The 13,070-nt window shown below is 33.9% G+C and overlaps 1 protein-coding gene across 8 annotated transcripts in view; it reads right to left on the bottom strand.

The window, feature by feature from the left end:
• The window catches only part of NKAIN2 (sodium/potassium transporting ATPase interacting 2), a 1,024,303-nt gene that overhangs the window by 456,781 nt on the left and 554,452 nt on the right, over positions 1 to 13,070 (bottom strand). For 7 of the 8 annotated variants that reach the window (XR_010112507.1, XR_010112511.1, XR_010112509.1 and 4 more), the window contains one exon: positions 11,810 to 11,890. The exons of the other annotated variant lie outside the window; for it this stretch is intronic. Coding sequence is in view for 3 of the 7 variants with exons in the window: in XM_063605446.1 (XP_063461516.1) it covers positions 11,810 to 11,890 (81 nt within the window). In the remaining 4 variants the exon portion in view is untranslated. The remainder of the gene's footprint in view (positions 1 to 11,809; positions 11,891 to 13,070) is intronic. 8 annotated transcript variants of the gene reach the window in all.

Here is a 13,070-nt window from a genome sequence, read left to right as displayed (position 1 = left end):
TTTATAAACACCTAAAATGCTCTTAACTGATTCTATAATTCCTCACTACTGTGTAGTAGCTCAGTGGCATTCTCCTGCATAACGATGATGTGTGGTCTTTTAGCAAATTCAAGTTTAGAAAGAGAGATGGAAATGTAAATATGTATTACAGTACAGTGTGGGAAAAATATCATAATTATTTATAAATTTATGGAGAGTTATTCAGCATTTTAAAATTCTTATTACTTTTTTTTTTTTTTTCGAGACAGGGTCTCACTCTGTCACCCAGGCTGGAGTGCAGTGGCACAATCTCAGCTTACTGCAGCCTCTACCTCCTGGGCTTAAGTGATCCTCCCACCTCAGCCTCCTGAGTAGCTGAGAATACAGGTGTGAACCACCACGCCTGGCTAATTTTTTGTATTTTTGGTAGAGATGGGGTTTCACCATGTTGCTGAGGCTGGTCTAGCTCAGGTGATCTACCCACCTCAGCCTCCCAAAGTTCTGGGATTATAGGCATGAGCCACCGTGCCTGGCCTATTACATTTGAGTTCAGTAATCTATTATTTGACAATCACACGTATCCTCAATAAGTAAGGTTATACTGGCCTCAAAAGATGAGATGGGAGGCATTTCTGCTGTATTCTTAGAAAGAATTTGTGTATATTGGTAGTATAACATTCCTAAACATTTTTAAGAATTTTTCAGTGAAATCATGTGAACACAAAGTGGTTTTTTTTTTCTGTCAAAAGGTTTTGATTAATGATGCAATTTATTTAATGAATAAAAAGGTCTTCAGATTTTTAATTTATTTCAAGTTGTGGTCTCCAAAGAATTTGTCTATTTCACCCTGATTGCAAATATATTGGCTTAAACTTGTTCATAATGTACTCTCTGTCCAATCATCTCTAGAGTTATTTGTGATATTAGCAAAAGGTGATTTTACTCTTTTTTTCATTTAATCACTATTGATAAGGATCTCCTCAATTTTATAAACACTAAAAAGCAATTTGGCTTTATTGCTTTTTTTCCCCTATTGTATATGCATTGAGTTCTGCTATTGTCCTTGTTATTAGAATGTTTTCACTTTAGAGAAGTTTCATTTGTTGTTCTTTCACTAGCTTCTGGCTATGGAAGTTAAGATCATTGAGTTTTGAGGATTTCTACTCTTTTAATATCTCTCTTTAAGGTCATTTTTCCTCTAAGCATTTCTGCCATTTCACACCACCAAGTTTTTTTTTAGCAATAAATTCATTTTTATTGAGTTCAGAATACTTTCTAAACTCCATTCCAAACTATTAGGTCCATAGGTTTAGAAGTGTATTGTTTAATTTCCACACAGTTGCAGATTTTCTAGCTTAATTCTATAGTTGTCAGACAATACTTGCCGAATAATTGCAAATCATTCTAAAATTTGACTATTCTACATTTTGAATCATTATATGATTGAATATTCTATATGCCTTTGAAAACCCTTTTGTTTGGTGGAGTGTATTCTATATGTCAATTACATCAAGTTTTTTAACTGTTTTATATAGATATTCTATATCCTTATTGAATTTTCATCTGATTGATGTACCCAGAGAGTAATGTAAAAGTTTCCCACTGTGATTGTGGATATGGCTATTTCTCCTTTTAATTCTATTAATTTCTACTTCATATACTTTGAAGCTGTATTATTTTATTCAGGTAATGTTGCTTTGCAATATCTTCATGTGGATTTACCTTTTTATCATTATTACATTTCCCCCTTTATCTTTAGTAATGTTTCCTGCCTTAAACATTACCTCATCTTATATTAAAATTACTACATCACAAATCTACAAAAACTATATTTGTTTTTATAGGAACAGATTTTACTTTTTCCTAACTTATAATTTAAATCCTATTTAAGGCATATCTCTTATAGACAACAATACATTTGGGTTTTGTGTCTTTATCCAGACCAACAATCTTAGCCTTTTAATTGGAGTATTAGTATATTTACATTTAATATATTTATTGATATATTTAAGATTATAGCACCCATCTTGATATTTTTTTCTTATTGACCCTCTCTGTTGTTGTTAGCATTTCTTCCTTCTTAGCATCGCTTAGGCTAATCAATTATTTTCATTATTTAATTTTTCACCTATACTTAGTTGTTAGGAGTTATGCCATCTTTTAGTAGTTACTCTAGACATTACTAGTCTTGAACTATTATAATCTAACATAAATATTACCATTAACATTTCCATAATAATGCTACAACCTTAGAACACTTTAGCTCCTTTCTACCTCTTGTGTTATTGTTGTCATGCATTTGAGTTTTACAAACATTTAAATCCCCAAATATTTTATTGCTATTGTTTTGTGATTAACAATACAACCTGTGTTATTCTTTCTATTATCTTCTTTCCTTCCTAAAATTCCCTTTTTCTCTCTGGGGTGTTTTTTTTCTCATTCTGCCTAAAGAACTACCTTTAGTATTTCCTTCAGTTAAAGTTTGCTAGTAATTATTTATCTTACGTGTTGTTGTTGAAAAATGCTTTCATTTCATCTTAATTGTTGAAATGAATATTTTTGCAGGGTAAAGAATTCTAGGTTGGCATTTTAAAGCACTTTAAAGATGTCATTCAATTGCCTTCCTGTTGAAAGGTCAACTGTCAGTCTTTTTGCTGTTCCTTTGGGTCTTTTATCTTTGGCACCTCTTATAATCTTCTCTTTGATTTAGATTTTTAATGTTTCTGTTCATCTATACCTAAATCTGGTTTTCTCGATTACACTTGAAATATGAAAGTATTCTTGAATCTGTGGGTTGATGTTACTAATTAATTTTGGAAAATTCTCTGTCATCTTCACTTCAGATATTGCTTCTATCCAATTCTGTTTTTTTATCCTGGTAATTCAATAATGTGCATATTGAATCTTTTGTTGAACCCATATGTTTTTGACATTCTTTTCCTTTTTTTTTTTTTTTTTGTTATTTTTAACCCTTTCCTGTGCTTTAGTTTGGAGAATGTTAATCAATTATTTCTCAAGTTCCTTAATCCTCTCTTCTATTCTTTTAAATCTACTATTAAACCTACTTAATGAGTTCTTACGTCTAGATATTATATTTTTAAGTCTTAGAATTTCCATTTGATTCTTTACATAAATTCCAGCTCTCTGGGGGTAAATTATTTCTCTTTCAATGTATTAGTTCCAGTTTTCCTGTTTATTTTCTTTAATATATTGTTAATGTGTTTTTAAAAATCTTTATCAGATAATTAAAATATCTGAATCATCTCTTGGTCTATTTCAATTGTGTATCTTCTTCTCTTTCAATCATTACATTCTTTCTTTTAGCATCTGTAATAATTTTCAATTGCCTGATGTCATGCACATAAATAAACTGTAAATGTCTAATATAATGGTGTCTTTATCCTAAGATGTTTCTCTTTTCTCTCAACCAGAGAGGTAAAGTGATGGGTAATCAGTTTATTTCAATCAAGAATTGTGCTGAGTTGAGCCTGGATTTAGTTCTGGTAATCTTCAGTCTGTATTTGGTTTGCCCCTGGCTTGTTCTTCAGATCTTTTCACATGAAAGTCTAGTTTATTCTATAGAGTCCTTCCCTGTCTTCAAACTAATTTGGCATGACTGCCGAAAAATTTTCATTATGCATTTACAGAGTTTTTCCATTTATATTTTTAGCCTGGTACAGAATTTGCCTAATGCCTTAACAGAAAAATTGCCTATGTGTACTAGACCACCTCCCTCAAAGCTATGCTGATTTATACATTTGTCAAAAAATAGCATTTAACAGGTGTATAGCCTGAATACTTAGCCTCCTGCCCCAACCAGAAACAACAAATGCACCCAGGGTATAGCATGTTTACAAAGTTAGCTCATCTTTTTCGAATATAGCTTTTTTTGAGTAGTCATTACTTTAACAGATCTCTGTTGTTTTCAACTTGTTGGTATCTAAAGTTTACAATATACACACACACACAAGTAATAGATACATTATACAAATATATATTTCTTGCTTTATCTCATGGTCAATTTATAAGGATTTTGGTAGTCCACATAAAAAATTCTGGCTGAGCGTGGTGGCTCACGCCTGTAATCCCAACACTTTGGGAGGCCAATGAGGGCAGATCACTTGAGGTCAGGAGTTCCAGACCAGCCTGGCGAACATTGCAAAACCCCATCTCTACTAAAAATACAAAAATTAGCCTAGTGTGGTGGCACGCATATGTAAACCCAGCTACTCGGGAGGCTGAGGCAGGAGAATCGCTTGAACCTGGGAGGCGGAGGCTACAGTGAGCTGAGATTGCACCAATGTACTACAGCCTGGGCGACAGAGTGGGACTCTATCTCAAAAAAATAATAATAATAAAATTCTTTTTCCTTTTTTATTCATTTTTTCAAAATAAATTTTCTTTTATCTCTTTTTTCTTCTCTTAGTAGAAAGTGAATTAAAGAAGTTGGATTCTTTGGGGATGATAATAAATCATTTTGGACATTTTGAATTTAAGGTGACAATAGAATTGACCTGACACCAGCAGGAAGTTGGAGATGTGACACATTAACTTAGCAACAAGGTCAAGACTGAAGACATAAATCTGGTAGACATATGTGTAAAGATGATAGTTTATGTCAGCAAATGGCATTTTCAAGAAAAAGAATGGAGACAGAGAATAAGAAAGGTTCATGAACTGTTTTCCTCACTTTAGGGGTAGTAAAAGGAAACAGAAAATAAAACAAAGAAAAATGAATTTAAGAAATGAGGAAATAATCAGTTTAATTCATGAATTATGAAGGAAAACAAGAGAAGGGAGATGTGACTGACCAAATTCCAACTGGTTGGTTCATTTCTAGATTTGGGAAAGAGTTACATTACATTTAATTATTAATAATAGGTCGAATATCTTTCCCTGCATCATAAGGCAAAAATCTGCTTTGATAGTTGGGAAATAAAAATTTTTTCTAATTAGTTTAGTAATAGTTAATTGAAATTTTCTCAGATATATAAATTTTACAGTAAGAAAATCAAAATTTTAAAAATGAACCCAATATATTATCATCATAATATTTGTTAAATTTTGTCTTAAATCAATTATTATAGGTAGTCTTTGTTTAATAGTAATTGCTCATATATTTTTATCTCATGAAGAAGAGTAAAGAGGAAGAGTTATTTTTTCAAATAAAAAAAGATTACAGCATATTTCTCTGCATACCATCTTTTTACATATGAGGTCAGAAAAGCAAATTTTGATACAAGCATTGGTTTTATTGAGCAAAAGAATCCAAATATCTGATATCTTTCTAAATGAATTATTCATTTTGTTAGAGAAGAAATAAAACTGAGATTGTTGGAACAGTACATTATTCCACATTGCACTCGCATCTGGTTTTAAGGATTTGTTCCCTATAGTCTACAGTATATGACAACTTTTATCTCCTTCCTGTCTCTTACATTCACAAGAGTGCAATTTTATTCCCTAAAGCTTAAATAAGCCACATTGTTACATGACTTTTTTATATAACAAATTTTCAAATTGACAAGTTATATCTAGATCTCTGAAGCAACTATCAAAATTATTAAAATATGACAGCTTTCTAGGAGTTGCTTCCAAATGTGTTCATTCTGAAACAAACATTAGGTATAAATTTCTGTTACTATAGTGAAATCTGAGAGAGATATACCTGCATCCCTAGTCCCAAAGGGTTAAATAAAGACAAGTTGGGTTGTTTTAAGTGTACAATAATCCCTTGGTTTATCCTTCACGCTCTATAAGTTTATTGTTTTATTTCTAAAGATAGGCACACCATTCACTAATGGTGCCCCATACATTATGAAGGTAGAAACATATCTGAAAATAGTAATATGAAGAAAAGTGTAAGTATTTAATTTCAGCCTGAGTAATTTATAATTTTATCACATGCAATAAAATACAGGTTTTTATGGACAATCCAGAAGACCACTAAGTTTTCTTCCCTTTGTATTACTATTCAAAAAATAATTTAATAAATTTTGTTTTTCCAGGTGATGAAATGAATAGATTAATCACCGTATTATATATGTTTTCTTTCCTACTGCTATATACTTTCAACTTAAAAATCACTTCAGAACAAATAGCATATCTCTTCTGTGTTGAAAATACCTCAACTCAGTTGATGGCTGAGGTTAGTTCTTATTTCTCTCTATTTGATATATGATCAAGGGAACCACAATTGCCAAGAATAATACAACAGAATAATGAAGCTATATGAGGAATTTTCAAAACTCTTAATTCAATAACCCATGTCACATTTGATGCCCAAAGGCAATTTCAAACCGTTACCAGACACTTCAGGTTACAGACTAATTTTTTCTGTTTCCTTAACAGGACATCTAGGAAAATATCAACCCAGGAAGTTACACACTGCTAAATGCTTTAGGATATTTAGTTTCAACACTAATATCTCATGCATTAGCATTAGCAGAAATAATTATATGAAATGTGTATGTTTATTTGCTCCTATCATCTTATGTATCATTTTATACTATATTCCCATCATTTTGTTAATTTAACTATGATATAACATTTAAAAGTTTCTCCAGTGGATTATTTTTATTTTTCTTTAGATTTTGTGGACACTGTAATTAAAATATGTTAATTGAAATTTTAATAATAATGTTGGATTTTCATAGAATTTTCAATGAAGAAAATATATTAACTATACCTCTATGTGTACAAAGAAAACATGATCAAAAGGGTTAGTCCTGTGTATCATATTATTGAAATTAAGTCATTTCAATATGAATGTACACTGCGAGTTGGTTGATTACTATAATTTCTGTTTCACTCATAAGCATATGGCAGATAGTTCATTAGGAAAAGCAGAAAAGACAGCCCAATCAATAGAAAAAGAGGGAATCCTCCGGAACTCATTTTATGAGGCCAGCATCATCCTGATACAAAAGCCTGGCAGAGACACAACCAAAAAAGAGAATTTTAGACCAATATCCTTGATGAACATCGATGCAAAAATCCTCAATAAAATACTGGCAAACTGAATCCAGCAGCACATCAAAAAGCTTATCCACCATGATCAAGTGGGCTTCATCCCTGGGATGCAAGACTGGTTCAACATTCGCAAATCAATATACGTAATCCAGCATATAAACAGAAGCAACGACAAAAACCACATGATTATCTCAATAGATGCAGAAAAGGCCTTTGACAAAATTCAACAACCCTTCGTGCTAAAAACGCTCAATAAATTAGGTACTGATGGGACATATCTCAAAATAATAAGAGTTATCTATGACAAACCCACAGCCAATATCATACTGAATGGGCAAAACCTGGAAGCATTCCCTTTGAAAACTGGCACAAGACAGGGATGCCCTCTCTCACCACTCCTATTCAACATAGTGTTGGAAGTTCTGGCCAGAGCAATCAGGCAGGAGAAGCAAATGAAGGGTATTCAATTAGGAAAAGAGGAAGTCAAATTGTCCCTGTTCGCAGATGACATCATTGTATATCTAGAAAACCCCACTGTCTCAGCCCAAAATCTCCTTAAGCTGATAGGCAACTTCAGCAAAGTCTCAGGATACAAAATGAATGTGCAAAAATCACAAGCATTCTTATATACCAATAACAGACAAACAGAGAGCCAAATCATGAGTGAACTCCCATTCACAATTGCTTCAAAGAGAATAAAATACCTAGGATTCCTACTTACAAGGGATGTGAAGGACCTCTTCAAACAGAACTACAAACCACTGCTCAATGAAATAAAAGAGGATATAAACAAATGGAAGAACATTCCACGCTCATGCGTAAGAAGAATCAATATCGTGAAAATGGCCATACTGCCCAAGGTAATTTATAGATTCAATGCCATCCCCATCAAGCTACCAATGACTTTCTTCACAGAATTGGAAAAAGCTACTTTAAAGTTCATATGGAACAAAAAAGAGCCCACATCCCCAAGTCAATCCTAAGCCAAAAGAACAAAGCTGGAGGCATCACGCTACCTGACTTCAAACTATACTACAAGGCTACAGTAACCAAAACAGCATGATACTGGTACCAAAACAGAGATACAGACCAATGGGACAGAACAGAGCCCTCAGAAATAATGCCGCATATCTACAACTATCTGATCTTTGACAAACCTGAGAAAAACAAGCAATGGGGAAAGGATTCCCTATTTAATAAATGGTGCTGGGAAAACTGGCTAGCCATATGGAGAAAGCTGAAACTGGATCCCTTCCTTACACTTTATACAAAAATTAATTCAAGATGGATTAAAGACTTAAATGTTAGACCTAAAACCATAAAAACCCTAGAAGAACACCTAGGCAATACCATTCAGGACATAGGCATGGGCAAGGACTTCATGTCTAAAACACCAAAAGCAATGGCAACAAAAGCCAAAATTGACAAATGGGATCTAATTAAACTAAAGAGCTTCTGCACAGCAAAAGAAACTACCATCAGAGTGAACAGGCAACCTACAGAATGGGAGAAAATTTTTGCAATCTACTCATCTGACAAAGGGTCAATATCCAGAATCTACAATGAACTCAAACAAATTTACAAGAAAAAAACAACCCCATCAAAAAGTGGGTGAAGGATGTGAACAGACACTTCTCAAAAGAAGACATTTATGCAGCCAAAAGACACATGAAAAAATGCTCATCATCACTGACCATCAGAGAAATGCAAATCAAAACCACAATGAGATACCATCTCACACCAGTTAGAATGGTGATCATTAAAAAGTCAGGAAACAACAGGTGCTGGAGAGGATGTGGAGAAATAGGAACACTTTTACACTGTTGGTGGGACTGTAAACTAGTTCAACCATTGTGGAAGTCAGTGTGGCAATTCCTCAGGGATCTAGAACTAGAAATATCATTTGACCCAGCCATTCTATTACTGGGTATATACCCAAAGGACTATAAAACATGCTGCTATAAAGACACATGCACACGTATGTTTATTGCGGCACTATTCACAATAGCAAAGACTTGGAACCAACCCAAATGTCCAACAATGATAGACTGGATTAAGAAAATGTGGCACATATACATCATGGAATACTATGCAGCCATAAAAAATGATGAGTTCATGTCCTTTGTAGGGATATAGATGAAGCTGGAAACCATCATTCTGAGCAAACTATTGCAAGGACAAAAAACCAAACACCACATGTTCTCACTCATAGATGGGAATTGAACAATGAGAACACATGAACACAGGAAGGGGAACATCACACACAGGGGCCTGTTGTGGCGTGCGGGTTGGGGGAGGGATAGCATTAGGAGATATACGTAACGTTAAATGACGAGTTAATGGGTGCATCACACCAACATGGCACATGTATACATATGTAACAAACCTGCACGTTGTGCACATGTACCCTAAAACTTAAAGTATAATAAAAAAAAAAAAAAAGAAAAGTTCTAAACTCTAATCAGGTAACAAAAATTTACCTTAATGTTTTACCACGTTTTATTACCTCTTACCAATATCCATTATGAAGCCATCACTTATTTACAAAAGATTTCATGGAAATAAATACATTTCTTTCACATATATAAAGCCCACAGAATGTCAACCCTGATTCTTTTTCACAAATTTCTCCCTCAGCCTCAAACTAACTGATCCATTCATAGGGTAGACACATTCAAATTGCTTTTTTTTTCTGATGGATTGAGAAAAACAATGGTTTACATTCTTTTAGTATTATCAGAGGTTTCATATGTACCATTTTTGAGTTTCTATCTTCCTGTACATTTTTCCATTACCAATTACCATTGCTTCCTTCTGGCACTGTGTTACTTAAAGAATGTGAGGCAGTTGCAACGACTAAAGAATTAAATGGTATAAATACACCTTTTTTCAAATGCTTTGAACACGAAAGAGAGGAAAAACCCAGTACAGATAACTATATAACTTTGCCCTTTATGGTTTTTTTTTAGGTTATTTGTTAAAAAGGAAATTATTAAATTTTCATGTGCTCTGCAGAGCCCAGCCTTGGTTTATAGGATGAGAAGAAAATAAAATATTATTAACTGTTTCATTGCCAAGGGATAGTCATTATCTGCCCATGTACATTGGAAGAATTCTTAGTGCCCTTGCTGTGGTTTCAATGCCTGTGTCCGAGGTCATGAAATCACCAGCTTTATTCTGTGCCTGCAGTCATCATGTGGAGCAGTGAGCACAATTACAGAACTTTTGTGCAGCCAACTTTGCTCAAATCTCTTTCTCTCTTTTCTTAATATTAAACAAATTATCTGATCTGCTGGATCATTTTACTCAGGCCATATGTCTGAACACCTGCCTTACAATTTTTAAGGTGATTATTTAAAATTGAAAATATCATTAAAAGTCATTCGACTATGGAATTCCTTTGAAGAAAGTGGATTATAGAGTAGCAGAGATGTATAAATTGGGCAAGGAATTCAAATCCTTGGAAAAGCGTGTCTGCTTTTCTTACACTGAGGCGAATGTGAGTTTTAAGCAGCAATCCGGTGTGGGTCCCTCCTAGAGCCACTGAACAATTTATTTTCATTGGTCACGGCACCTTCCTGAAAAGGCTGCCTGCTAACCAGAGTGTGGGGAACGATGCCCTGCAAAAAACACACAAATGGCATCCTCTAGGGAGATTTTGCCAGCCACGGTGAGGACTTGTCCACATTCTGATCATAAAATTACATATCCAAGAAGCTTTGGTTCTCTCTCATATCATGATGTCATCCTCCTATTTGATCCTTCATCTTTTGTCATTGAATAAAAACAAATCAAGATGATTTTTCGTTGATATAAAGCCACATATCACAGTTAACTAATCAACAAACATCACATGATGAGTGCTTTGTGAAACTCCTGCATGTAAGATCATAAATGTGTATTACCATTCTCTTCTCTCTCCTTCCAAAATATATAGCTTGACAAGGCAAAGGTAGTTCCTGAGGAATTTTCTTTAAAAAAAATTTTTTTTTTAGCTCTCTTGGTCTTTTAAAGCACGTGAGTATCTCTGGGTTTTACAAATATCAACATGTTTGCAGGGGCCTTCTGCTCTAATACAGGGTAACTAAAAGAACATTTTACAATTTTTATGTTTTAAAGTTTTAAATACGAGGAAGTACATACAAGTTTGAAACTCTCTCAAGAGTCAGAATTTGCTACTACCTGGAATGGATTACCTCATTTGACTTCTTTGCTGTTAACTGCATTCTAACAGAAGGATGATGGTGTTCAAGATCTGAAGCCTACACTATTTGTGTAGTAATGGCATCCATGTGAAAAATATAGTAGCAAGATGCACACATACAGATCACAAAAAAACTAAATGAAAAAAGCAAGTATTTAGTTTTCCTAGCCTATTTAGAATAAACGGTTGATTGTATTCATTTCTATAACATATTATATCCCTCTAGTAACAATTTCATTCAACCAAAGCCCATTAACTGTTTCAATTATTGCACTGTTATTTAAAATCAATAAGGACAATGTTTAGCAGAGTTATAAGCAAACTAAGTGATTTCAGAAATCTTCAAGATTTTTTTCTCTGAAAAAAATTCACATTTTGCTTCAGAAATCTCTCAGTGGTTAATGTTTTAAAGTGCACTGCCTGGTCACTATAATAATCAACAGTTCACTTAGTTTTGCTTAAGAAAAAGTACATTTTTGTGAATCACCAGACATATTTTTAATGATAAAACGCAGAAATATAAATCAAGACACCTTTCAATTTACTTTCACTGAGGTGCAGCTAAGCAAGCAGAACAGGATGAGACTCTGACTTACTTAGGGAGAGACTTGTTAACACCCTACTGATGACTCAGGCAAATTAGATGTAAATTACCTTTGAGAGGTCCCCAGCCTCCAAATAGAAGCAGATAACAAACACATTCCACGTAACCCAGAGGACTAGCCAGACAGCATACTGTAGAGAAGCAAGAGAGAAATAACATATAATTAATTTGGAATCAGTTGAGTATGATTCAAATAAAACTTGAACTTTCGCACACCCTAATATAAGATTAGTGGGAAAGGTTAAATATTGCTTCTCTCTAAGGAACAGGATTAGATGTACGTTTATCTCTGTTGAGTTTTTTTTTTCCTTCTTTCCTTTTTTTTTTTTTTAATGACAAAGTCTCACTCTGTTGCCCAGGCTGGAGTGCAGTGGCATGATCTCAGCTCACTGTAACCTCTTTCTTTCAGGTTGAAGTGATTCTCCTCCCTCAGCCTCCCGAACAGCTGGGACTACAGGTGCGCACCACCACACCCAGCTAGTTTTTGTATTTTTAGTAGGGATGGGGTTTTGTCATGTTGGCCAGGCTGGACTGTTGAGTTTTTGTTTTTTTTTTTCTTACTGTTATGGACTCATAGGATTACAGTTCAAACCTGCTTAAGGATAAATTTTTAGGTTTTAAGACAAAAAAAATAGTAATCCACATTATTGTTTTAAAAGTGAATAATTATAGTTTCTAGACATCTAAAAAATTCAGTGCTCTAACATATATGTCTGATACAACCTACCAAAAGAAGACTCACAGTTTCCTTAGCAAAACCAACTCCGTGTAGGACAATGATCAACCTTTCCCCAAGTTGTCAAGGATAATCAAATCAGTCTTTCTGCCTCTGTCCCATTCTAATCAGCTTTCTCTCTTTGGTGTCTCCTTTTAATTTCTCCATTCACCTTCTTATTTTATCATTTCACTATCTCCCATTACAGTGACCATCTAACTAGTGTCCCTAAATTTATTCTATTTTCTCTCTAGTGTACCTTCTATAATGATGATAGATTTTCTTACTAAGATATAGTTCTGATCATTCAGTCAGTTAAAATGTATGAAGCATCCAGAAGGCAACATGCTAGCAAGACACTGAGAATGCAAAGACCAATGATGAATTCCTCCTGAACTCAAATCAAATGAGAGTGACTTTTTAAAAATAGATCATTATTATACAAGAATCATAAAAATATATAAAGTCTGAGCACAAGACAGGAAAATGAGAGGAGTACATAACCTGTCCCGGGAAAAAGAGTCTGCAAAGCTTAACAAAAGAGGTTAAGAAACACCTTCCAGAAGAGATGAATCAAGCTTAAAATGAATGGACTT

Source organism: Pan paniscus, chromosome 5 (genome assembly GCF_029289425.2).
Source record: "Pan paniscus chromosome 5, NHGRI_mPanPan1-v2.0_pri, whole genome shotgun sequence".
Lineage (NCBI taxonomy): Eukaryota > Metazoa > Chordata > Mammalia > Primates > Hominidae > Pan > Pan paniscus.
The sequence above is the reverse complement of the archived record's forward strand: the minus strand, read 5'-3'. Positions and strand labels throughout refer to the sequence as shown.